The sequence below is a fragment of the Vombatus ursinus genome, unplaced genomic scaffold (genome assembly GCF_900497805.2).
Source record: "Vombatus ursinus unplaced genomic scaffold, bare-nosed wombat genome assembly UNPS02007612.1, whole genome shotgun sequence".
In the NCBI taxonomy this organism is placed as follows: Eukaryota; Metazoa; Chordata; class Mammalia; order Diprotodontia; family Vombatidae; genus Vombatus; species Vombatus ursinus.
Window position 1 is genome coordinate 5778735 of NW_020947390.1, and position 12600 is coordinate 5791334.

Consider the following 12600-nt stretch of genomic DNA (forward strand, 5'->3'; position numbering starts at 1 on the left):
CACACACACACACACACACACACACACACACACACACACACACACACGTTAAAGAGTGTTTAGCACCTGAGAACCAGTTCTAGTTCTTCCGTCAACTAGCTCTGTCACTTTGAGCCAATAATTTCACCTCAATGGGCCCAAGTTTCTCCATATTTATAATGAATGGGGTGGGTTCCAGAATTTCTCAAGTTCATTCCAGCTCTAACATTCTAGGATTCTATGATACTCTGGTGACTGGGGATGGAATATAAATGAAAATAAGCCTGTACAATAACATCAAAGTCCTGGGCACTGAGGGCTATAACTCAAATTTATTACCAACTTGAGACATGGTTATTTCACAGATTATTTTAGTTCCAGCTCTGACTGGATTTTTATCCTCAGGGTATGACTAAATGCCACAAAATCCAGGTTCTTAGAAGTGAAGGACAGCATCCAATTCTGAGTTCATTAAGTCATAAAGTGCAATGAAGAACAAAGATTGGCAAATGGCTGGACAAACCTTTGCATTCTCTGGATATGAGTGTCTGCCTTGGAAAACTGTGGGGTGAAGTAGACATTATTTTGGCCAAGAAAATAACAAACTAGCAACGTCTGATAGAGCCTGAAATAATGTGGTTACTCCTAAGTAAACCAAACATAATCATATTCATCTGCAACCTCATTTTCATATACTTAGAAGACTTTTTGAGGACAGAAAACATTATCTGAACTAATCTGGGGTCTTCTATGTTTCCTTAGAGGCTAGGAAGAACTTATCAACTCACAGCAAATCAGATCTCCAAAAGCTAACACTTTTCTTGTGATAAAATAGTGTGACAGTGAACAGTGAGCCACACTTGAAGCCAGGAAGACCAGAGTTCAAGTCCCACCTTTAACACATACTAGCTCTGTGATTCTAGCAAAGTCATTTAACCTTTCTCTGTTCCATTGAGGCAACTCTCTAAGACTAAAGGTTGTAGAATCAACTGCACTGGTAGGGGGAGTTCTCTCACTAGGGAGTTCATCATAGTGAAATTGTAGGTCCAGTCCCTATCCCCAGTTCCTATTATAAAGTAAGATGTTATTTTTTTTTTTTTGATATTGAAAGTACATCCAGAGTGAGCAAAGGTCTCACTGGTGACTTATCTCTGTAGTCTTCATTGTGCTTAGTGTTAGACTTAATGAACAAAAGTTTGGATATTGCCCATTGCTTCTAAGAGCCTAGAAGTTGCAGTGACATCCTAGAAATAAAGAGACAAATGATGTCTTCCAGGAGGGACCCAAAGTAATCTGTGGAGATCCCCAGAAGTTAAAGTGAGTGATAATGTGAGTCAGAGCACTCTATCATTCCATGCTCTCTTCATGATTGATATAGATGAAAAGAGCAGAGCCCAGCATCCCAACAAAGAAAGGCCCTGAGGAAATACCTCATGGTACTTTTTCACAGTCTTCCCTGAAGTGCAGGTGCAGGATTTCCAGTTGTTAGATCCACAGCCACAGTTCCCACCACAGCGCTGGACGAGAAGGCATCGTGGAAAGAAAACGACATTGGTCAACCTGAGCTCCTCTCTCAAATTGACAGAGTAGTTCCTTGGGGTGCAACTGTAGCGTTTGACATCATCATTCAGCCGGTCCAGGTCCACTGCAAAGCAAACAACATATGTGTGTACATGTATTTTAAGAATGCAAGTGAAAGCATGTGTGTCTAGAGGGCCAGTTCAGTCCTTGGATGCAAGCCCACTATTCTACACACCTAACAAATAAGACTTATTTCTCTCAGGATCTTATCTGCCCTCTAAAAATAATAAAAAGCTTGGCCAAGATCTGTAACAGGCTCAAATTTTTTAAGTCATTTTTCATCCAATAAATTTTTTCTGGGGGGTGTGGTTGCGTTTGGGGGTGTGGTGGAGATGACTTACTCTGCAATGCAAAGTTTAAAAAAAAGGCAAAATGAAAATTGCTAATTTTTGAAATGCTTTACCACAATCTATAGATAGTAGAAATTATACTGAGATCATTTTAGGAGGGAACTTGATTATTTTTTTAAGGGAGAAAAGTCATATTTTAGATAAAGAGTGAGCCTTAGGTCAGGAAGACCTGAATTCAAGTCCTGACTTTGAAACATATTAACTATGTGATTGTAGACAAGTCACTTAACCTTTCAGGGGTCCTAGATCACTCCTTATAATATTAGAAGTTATAATATATAGATGTATTGCTGATCAGAACAGGTAGAAGGGATTTCCACATGGGGTTCCCTTAATAATGTTTTATATCTACCTGTGTGTACTGGTTTATATATTTATTTTATTTGGAAATACAAGTTTCTATCATGTCAATGCCTTCATTAAGACCCCTTGCTACAATGAATATGGGGGAAATAGAAATGAAAGGCATTTATTAAATGCCTACCATGTACCAAGCATTGTGCCAAGTGTTGGATATACAAATAGAAAAGAAAGGTCTGAAATCCAAAGGCATGGATCAAGATCTTTCCCTGCCCACCACACTGAGGTATAGTAATAGAAGGGAGGATCCTGAGGAGTTCTTCAAGCCTTTTTCTATTAGTACATCAGTATAATTAGCTTGTCCATTTAATTGTCACCTTGGAGGGAAGGGAGAGCCTGAATCTGAAGGGATGAAGTTATGTGTCCAATGAGAACAGAGGTAGGGAGATGGCTGCAGCAAAGGGTGTGTGTGCGTGTGTGTGTGTGTGTGTGTGTGTGTGTGTGTGTGTGTACCTGCACTCCGCTGGCTTTACAGGAAGCAATTGATCAATAACTCCTGCATTTGTTAATGTGATGAGTCACCATTCATACATACAAATGGAGTCATTTATTAATTTTGGCTAACAGCCTCAGCTGTTTGGGGGTAGTTGTGTCTACTAAGAAACAATTCTCCAAACTCCTGAACTGATCAAAGTGATTTATTTATGTGAAATAAAATTATTTTCTGTTTCAATATTTTTCAACCCATAGTCTTAAAATGTTGAAACATACACTTTTGTCCCTTCATCCATCCATCCATCGCATCCATCCATTCATCCACCTAAAACCTTTGGAGATAGGGATGTGATTTCAAATATTCCTACGAGAAAAATATTGGGAGTAATTCCACTTGAATTCCACTGGATGTAGTCACCATTCCTTAATGCAATTCACTTAAGCAGTGATAAAAAGTCTGGATGCATTTCTAGGGAGGAAGGAACCCCATTCAAAGAATGCACAAAATTTGGTGATATGGGTTGGCCATTGGTTGCCATCTCTGACATTCTCAATCTGACTTTCGGCTGGTCACTGAATCTTCCTGGCCTCAGTTTATGCAGCTACAAAATAAGGAGGTGGAGGGGAGCAGAGAGTTAGACTAGATGACCTTTGTATTTCCTTCCAGTTCTAGATCTATAATTTAAAGATTCTATGACCTGAGGCATCCTTGAAACATGGTCTAATCTCTAGCTCCAATGCTAGAGTATCTCAGGGTGGTCAGGTTTTAGACAGTTTTCTCCTTAGGCAGGAAGAAATGGATTATTTCCCAGGACCCAGGGTAAAAGTCAAGACTCATCTCTTTGAGATCTGTTTTTACATGTTCTTTCAATCCACAAACATTTATTAAGTGCCTACTATGTGCCAGGCATTATTCTAGGTACTGGATGCTCAAGAGTGATGTAGTGAAGAGGGCACTAGAAGAGGAGCCAGAAGACGTGGGTTCAGATCCTAGCTCTGCTACCCATTACTTCTGTCACCTTGGGCAAGTCTTCAATTTCTTCACTTGTGAAATAATGACACTGTCTCAGGTCTCTCCCAGGGCTTTGCACATAGTATGTAATCAGCAAATGTTCACTGAATTGACTTCAACTCTAGTTCTAAATCCTATAAATGCTTCATGGTCAGTTGCCCCTTTATTTGTAATGCTGCTGAAGTCACTAGCATCATTGAAAACATGCACAGAAAATGGACTTCTCTAAATTTACTGTCCTATAACGACCTTTTATTGTTAAAAGAGAAGATGGCATAGGAAAATAAAGAAAAAGGAAAGTACGGAGATCAGCTTTTGTCTTCCTCCCTAAGTTCATAGGTTCATAGATTTGGAGTGGGAAGGGATCTAAGAGGTCAATTTGTTCAATCCCTTTATTTCACTAATGGGGAAAAGGAGGCCCAGAGGGATTAAATGAATTGCCTGAGGTCACATAGGTAACAAGTAGCAGAACAGGGATTTAAACCCATGCTCTCTGATTACAGATGCCACCCTGTTTCCACTGTACCACAGTACCTCCCTTTATTAATATGGAGAGTCCAAGAAATCTATCTGTGATATTAAATGAAAGCTATACACAAGCACATATATATGCATACATACACACATACACACATATATGTATGTGTGTGTATGTATATACATTACATAATATACACACATACATACACATGTATACATATACACACATTTGTGTTTATTGTGTTTGGGGTAAACAAGTGACTTTTGGTATCTGGTAATATGTCATGGGGCTACATCATTGGCAAAAGTAGGGACTGTATAACTTGCCCTGTGATACACCAAGTCCAGGATACCACAGGGGCTCAATAAGAACAAAATACTTATTTTACATAATTCATTGTTTTGTTTCTGTTTTTGCCCCCTTGAGTAAAGACATGCCGTAGTCTAGCTGTAATCAATCCAGACTTAAATTGAATGAACTCTGTCTTGGGAAAGGAACCATTTTATCGCAGCAAAAGCCCTGAAAATAACTGCAAGCCAGCAGCAAGGATTACATAAATGGATTAAGAAGTGCCGCAATCATCCATTACAAGTGTCACCTTGAGATAAATACTGATGCTCACTTTTGCTGCTGGCCGTAGGTTATGAGGTTTGTGTAAGGGGCTGATAGAGTGGACCAAATCCATTGGCTATGATTATTGGAATACATTTGGATAACTTTGTGAAATGAAGAAATGCTATTAGCCGGGCAGGGCAATCTCTTCATAGCTTGGATGAAGGTGGGGAGGGGCAGTGCTTAGATCCCTCCCTAGACAGGGCCAGCCAGGCAAGTACAATGGCCAGTATGTATTTCCGCTTCAGGTATGCATTTTGACCCCCCAGTGCATATCCAAGGACATGACAAGCTGCACTCTATATAATTTGATTTCAGCAAATGTGCTTTTCCAAAAGAACTCCTCCCTCTGAAAACTGAGAAACGCAGCTTTCCGTGATTGGTTGTACAACTGTTTTACTGTCCTGGAATCAGTTCCCTTCCTCATCCGACACAACGAAGATATTTACAATACAGTCAGTTTCGTGCACCAATTCACTGATGTGACTAAAAAGTAGCTGAGGCCCGGTGTGATTGGTATGAAATCCAACTGACTTAGTGATCAGGGGATTGAAACCACTGAGGTACTTAATTTAGAACTAGAACTAAAAGGTTCTTCTGGCTGGATGCAAATAACTTCAAAGCATTATGATAGACTTTTTGCTGGAGATATTGGATTTTTAGTCAAAGGAGACTGATTAAGCAGTGCACCAGAGCAGGGAGCCAGGCATGAAGCAGTATAGCAATTAGGTCTTTCCAGTTCCTTCATGTGGGGGGCGGGGAGGCACTGAAATACGAATAACACGGGGATGAGCCTCCTGGGAAGGAGAGAAACTGCTGTGCAAACTCAGATAGAATGCATGCTTTAATCTATAGAGTTCGGCATTATAGATCAGCAGAGATACTCCTATCTAATTAAGAGGTTCATTATTTTCAGCTAATTTCTCCCATTTTGCTAAGGTGTATGCAGCTCTACAGTTACTAGTTGACTGTCATTCTGATTTTGAAGTCTGATTTTCAGAGGCATCTGTAAGCACCAGTTGGGTATTTTTGGTTAAGAACTGACATCCTGTTAGGAAAGCTGAAAATGTATGTATATGCTATTCACAGGTTTTCTTTTAGAGATTTTCTGCAACAGATTGCATGATATGACGGACAGTGCCATTTCTACTTTTCATCTGCAGCTTCAAACTACAGTCAGAACATCTGTGTGGCTGTGCACGTCAGCTTAGATGGACTTGCTGGGTTACTAACACTTGATTGGGAATGTAACAAGAACAATTATATGGGAGAAACATTTCTTGTTTCGTTTATTCATATTTTTCTGATACAGTAGGGATTGGGCTTGGGAAAGAAAGATGATTAGGTTGCTTTCTTCTGGTCCCTGGCAGATAGTCAGCACGGTGAAATGAATGGAGCTGTGGTTTTGATGTTTGCCTCAGACAGTTATTCATTATGTGACCCTAAGCAGGTCACTTCAGTCAGTAAGTCAATCAACGTTTATTAAGTGTCTGCTATATTACAAGCACTAGTTAAATGCTGGGGATACAAATAAGAAAAAAAGAAAGACAATTCCTGCCCTCAAGGAATTTATAATCTGATGAGGGAAACCAACACACAAAAAAGGAGACTTTAAAGTGGAGGACATGGGGAGGCTGGGGAAGGTATCTGATAACCTTCTAAAGTACTTTTAACCTCTTTATGCCTCAGTTTTCTCATCTGTAAAGTGAAGAGTTAGGACTAGGTGACCTCTACAGTTCCTTCCAGCTCAATCTATGATTGTTAATCCTCAGTAAATTCAAAATCCTTAGTAAATTAACCTTGGCCTAAAGCCTTTAAAGAAGGTACTGAGCACAGCTTGCCACTACCTCCCTGCTCAAATGGCCTGTTTTGTTAAGTGTCTGATGCAAGTCAACTCAACAAGGGAGTTGTTCAGTAGCCTCCAACTCCATATGGCCTCATGGACATCATCCATGTTTGTTTGTTTGTTTGTTTGTTTGTTTTTTGCAAAGATACTGGGGTGGGTTGCCATTTCCTTCTCCAGGGTGTGCCCATTTTACAGATAGATAAGAACTGAAGCAAATAGGGGTTAAGTGACGTGTTCAGGATCACATAGCTAGTAAGTGTTTGAGGCCAGATTTGAACTCAGATCTTCCTGACTCTAGGCCTGGTGCTATATCCACTGTACTACCTAGCTTACCTTTTATTCTATTAGGAATGAACTACACTATTGGGCCCCTACCATGTAGAAGATGACTGCGCTGGGCTTTGGAGGAGATACAAAGTTTATATCAGACATTGTCCCTAACTTCTGAGAGCATGTAATCTTTTGTGAGTTACAATATACCAATTGTCTGTAGTAGTAGAATGAATTAATACATGTTCAAAGCATTAAAAGGCTACAACGGCTATGTGAACTGCGAGCGAGAAACACTGTAATGCCCTGTAACACAGCAGAGTGGAAGTCAGAAATATCTGAGCTTGAATCTTGTCTCTAAAACTTACAGGTTGTATGACCAAAGATGAGTCACTTAACTTCCACTTGTAAAATGGGGATAGTAATCCCTATGGTACCTATCTCATAGAGGTGTTGTGAGGCCCAAATGAGATAATTTATGTAAAATGCTTTATAAACTTCAACACTATACAAATGTACGTTATCATCATCATCATCATCATCATTATTAGCAATAATAATAATTATTGTTGCTATTCCATCAACTGGGGAGATCAGGGAAAAAAATTATAGTGGAATTGGCATTTGAGCTGGGTTTTAAAGAATGAGTAGGATTTCAACAGAGGGAACGAAAAAGGAGCAATAAGAAAAAAAGCAGTCAAGTAGTAAAGTATAAGGTCTTTGTGGAAAACACAGGAAGTAGTTCTCTTTAGTGAAAGTAAAGAAAAATTTGACAGAACTACAAGATAAGGCTAGAAAAGTAGAATGGTACAAGTTTGTGAAGAGTCTAGGACAGGTTAAAGAGTTTGCTGAGTATCCAATAGTGAACCAATAGTGAAGGGGTTTCTGCAAATGAGAGACATGGCCAGATCTGTGCATTATATAATTCTGGCAGCTCTGTGAAAGATGGATTGGGACCAGGCAAGGGTGGTGATGAGAAAATCTATTGATCAGCAATAGTCTAGGAAGGTGGTGATGGGAACTCGTGTTAGCAGAGTACTAGTGGGTCTTGACAGATACTATGGAAGTAGAATAAATCAATGGAACTTGATAACCATTTGGATGATAATCATGACAACAACAATTTTGTCATTTAGTCATTTTCCAGTTGTATGTGACTCTTCATGAGCCCATTTGGGGTTTTCTTGGCAAAGTTACTAGGGTAGTTTGCCATTTCCTTCTCCAGCTCATTTTAGAGATGAGGAAACTGAGACAGTGTTAAGTGACTTGCCCAGGGTCACACAGCTAATAAGTGTGTGAGGCTTGGTTTGAACTCCAAGAGATTAGTCTGACTCAAGGCCTGGAGCTCTATCTACTACACCACCTAGCTGCCCAGCAACAATAGTTGGTATTTATAGAACACTTTAAAGTTTGCAAAGTGCTTTATATAAGATATCTGATTTTATGAGTACCATAGGAATAATGAACTCAGAAGGAAGAGCAGATATAAGAAGAAAATCTAATGATCTTGGCTTTAGAAATACTGAGTTTGAAGTGGCAGTAGGATATCCAGTGGAGATGCCCTTCAGGAATCCAGAAAGAGACTGAGGCTTGATACATAGATTTAGAAATCATTTGTGTAGAGGTTACCATTGAAACCATGGGAGTAAATTAAATTTCCGAGACAGAACATAGAATATTTTATAGGGCATATAATCTGGGGCACATTGTAATAGAAACCATATCATTTTGATGCATTTTTAATTTAGGTGAGCTGTTATACAAAATTGGCTGACAAGCAAAAGTCCTAGTTTGACCTTAACCTATGGTGCTAAGTCCCTTTAAAACCCATGGGATACTAGATGATTCCTGTGGTAGTCTTTGTGTGAGTAATGATTAGCAGCAGATGAAGGGATAAGAAAATGAAAAAAAAGCAGCCATGATACTAGAAGATGCATGGCTTTAAAAAAAAAAGATTCATTATGAATGGAAGAACATTTCTAAAATGTTGGTTCCCTAGCCAGACAAACATTTATATAAAATAAAGCAATACCTTTGCATATGAGAGGGACACACATGATTTTTATATGGATCTTGGATGAGCCATTTCAACTCTTAAGGCTGAGTTTTCCTGTTTTTAAAATGAAGGGTGAGGGGCAGCTAGGTGGCACAGTGGATAGAGCACCAGCCCTGGAGTCAGAAGGACCTGAGTTCAAATCCAGCCTCAGACCAAACACTTGACACTTACTAGCTGTGTGACTCTGGGCAAGTCACTTAACCCCAATTTCCTAAAAATAAAAAATTTAAAAAAATTAATTCTTAAAATGAAGGGTGGGATTGGACTAGTTGCTGTGTGAGGTCCTTTCCAACTCTGAATTCTGTTATCCCATGAACATGTAAAGAGAAGAAAAGAGATCTGAGGATAGAACGTAGAGGCATGCCCACATAAAGGAACCTAGAATAGGAAAAAGCGAATGGAGGAGACAGAGAAAGAACAGTTAGAAAAGTGGGAGGAAAGTTGGAATAGTATGCTGTTCCATAAGTTAAGAGAAGAGAGTATATTGTGGAGGATTAGGTAAGCAAATGTCCAATGCTTCAGCAGGGTCAAGGAGAACAAAGATTGATTCAAGGCTTCCTCAGTGATGAACTTTTAGACAACAGTTTGACTGTCATAGTGGGAGCAGAAGCAAGATTCAAAGAGGTTGAGTAGAGAAGATAGCAAGGAAATGGAGGTATCAGATAAAAATAACATTTTTAAGTTTAGCAGTGAAGGGAATGGGAGAAGTTGGATAGTAGCTGGAGGAAGTGGAAAGGTCAAAAGAAGGGTTTTTTTTTTGCCATTTTCCTTAAGGAATAAGGAGACATGGCATGTGTTATGCAGATGAACAAGTCCTGGTGCACAGGGAGAGCCTAAAAAGGCAAAAGAAAGAGTATATGACATCTGGCACAAGGCCCTGAAAGAGGTGGAAAGACAGAATTACAGATAGAAGGAATCACCTGAACAAATAATTGGGATGCCTCTTGCTGAGACAGGTGGAAAGGAGAGCAAAATGGGTGATAAAGTTTGGAGAGGATATGAGAGAAGCTGAGGGACCTCCTGTTAGATGGGGAGGACTGAGAGCTATTATTTTTGGTGACTGCATCAACAATGTATCACGCAATATAGCCAGTGTATTGTGCCATCTCAATCAATCCATACAGGAAAGCATTTCCTCTCTAAAATGATTCAGTCTATTCAAGTCAACAAGCATTTATTAAGCACCTGCTATATCACAGGCACTTGAAGCTTTAGGGACATAAAGAAAGCCAAAAACAAGCTTTGCCCTTGAAGAATTCACAATTTAGTATGGGAAACAATACGTACATGCAAATATATCTAGAATGAACACTGACTCAAGCCAAACAACCTGACCTTAAGTAAATCATTGAACTTCCCTATGGCTTACTTTCCTCAGTTATAGATTGAGGAGGTTGGATTATTTCACAAAGTGATCTTATCAGCTCTCATGTTTTCAATTATTATTTCTATGCAGATGACTCTCAGATCTTCTTGTTCAGCCCTAACCTCTCTTGGGGTTCAAATCTGGCCTCTGACACTAGCTGTGACCCTGGGCAAGTCACATAGACCTGTTTGCCTCAGTTTTCTCATCTTTAAGATAAGCTGGAGAAAGAAATGGAAAACTACTCCAGTATCTTTGTCAAGAAAACCCCAGATGGGGTCATGAGGAGTTGGACATGACTAAAAATGGCTGAACAACAACAATTACCTCTCTCCTGACCTCCATTCTCACATCTCCAACTGACTATTAGACATCTTGAATTAGACTCAATATGTCTAAGTATGAACTCACACTCCCCACACCCCTTCTAGGAAATTTTCCTCTTCCAAATTTTTGTATTACTGTTGAGGGCACCACCATTCTTCCAGTCACTCAGGCTTGTAACTTAGATATCATCCTGGATATCTCACTCATATAAGTCAGACTATATCACCTAGTCAATAAACTCCATTGGCTCCATATCATTTTGGGCCCAAATATAGTCTTCTGTTTGATTATTAAAGCCCTTCCTAATTTGCCCCCTTCCTATCTTCCTATGCTTGGCTCCCCTCTACATATTCTGTGGTCAGGTGACACTAACTAGCCACCTTCCTGTTCCTTGTACGTGACATTTCATCCTCTGACTCTAAGAATTTTCCCCAGCCACCCTCTATGCCTGGCATGCTCTTCCTCCTCATATTCCCCTCCTAGCTTTCCTGGCTTCCTTCAAATATTAGTTAAAGTCCTACCTTCTGCAAAAAGCCTTTCTCAATCCTTTACATTAGCACCTTGTCTCTGACATTATCCTCTATTTATCCTGTCTATATCTTGTTAGTATATGGTTGTTTTCATGTTGTCTTTCTCATTAGATTGTGAACAGCTTGAGATCAGGGACTGCCTTTTGTCTTTCTTTGTACTTAGCACAATTTCTGGCACATAACAGGTGCTTAATAAATGACAGGAGATTGACAGAATCACTCAGAAGTCTTTTCCTACCTCTAAATATATGGATCTCTGATTGCCAACAAGTGATCCTCCTCTGTCTGAACACTTACAGTGATGGGGAACCCATTACTTCCCAAGGTAGCTTATTCAAAGTAGGAGATATCTAGTTCAGTTTCTATATTAACCTCAAAGTTCCTGGTGACAAATGATCACTATATATAGACAAACAAATGAAAGAACTGCATAGAAACTTTGCCCTGCACATTCTCTTCACTATGTAAAAAAAATGCTACATGAAATCCCCATGTCTTAGAGGTTACCCAGAAAAAAAAATCTGACTTAGAAAGGTTTTATGATAACATTTTATAGACTTAGAGCTTGGAGAGACCTTAATAATCATCTAGTCTAATCCCCTTATTTTAAATATGAGAAAACTGAGGCCCAGAGAGGTTAAATGAATTACCGAGGGTCATACAGGCTGATGCTGGATTTGAACCCAGATCTTCTGACTCCAAACCAGGGGTTCTTTCCACTTCACATATTCACTCACTCTCTCAATTCAACAAACACTTATTAAATGGTTATTGTTGTTGTTCAGTCGTTTCAGTCGTGTCCGACTTTTCATGACCCCCATTTGAGGTTTTCTTGGCAAAGATGCTGGAGTGGTTTGCCATATCCTTCTCCAGTTCATTTGACAGATGAGGAAATTGAGGAAAACAGGGTTAAATGACTTGCTCACTTACAGGATCACATAGCCAATAAGTATTTGAGGCTGGATTTGAACTCAGGTCTTCCTGACTCCAGGCCTGGTGCTCTGTCCACTGCCACCTAGCTGCCTCTATTAAATGATTACTCTGTGCTAATTGCTGTGAATGCAAAGACAGAAGTGAAATAATTCTTGCCCTTAAGGACTTTTCATTCTAATAGAGAAGAAAGTATGTTCCCATATGAGTGTATAGAGAATATCTACAAAGTGAATATAAGGTAGTTTGGGGAGGGAGGGCACCACCAACAGGGGAGACCACAGAAGGTTTTTATGATGAAAGTGGAACTTGAACCCAGTCTTGAAAGTGACCAGTGGTTCTAAGAGGTCTAGGTAACATTCCATACATGGGGAACATTCAGTGCAAAGGCACAGAGTTGTGGGAAGTAAGTGGGCCAGTATGTCTAGAATGCAGAGGGAGAAGACAGCAAACTATACAAGGACTGGA

The 12600-nt window shown here is 39.7% G+C and overlaps 1 protein-coding gene across 3 annotated transcripts in view; it reads right to left on the minus strand.

Annotated features, from left to right (window-relative positions):
* The window catches only part of PDGFD (platelet derived growth factor D), a 324207-nt gene that overhangs the window by 18061 nt on the left and 293546 nt on the right, over positions 1-12600 (minus strand). For all 3 annotated transcript variants that reach the window (XM_027849566.1, XM_027849567.1, XM_027849565.1), the window contains one exon: positions 1410-1624. In XM_027849566.1, the coding sequence (XP_027705367.1) occupies positions 1410-1624 (215 nt within the window). The remainder of the gene's footprint in view (positions 1-1409; positions 1625-12600) is intronic.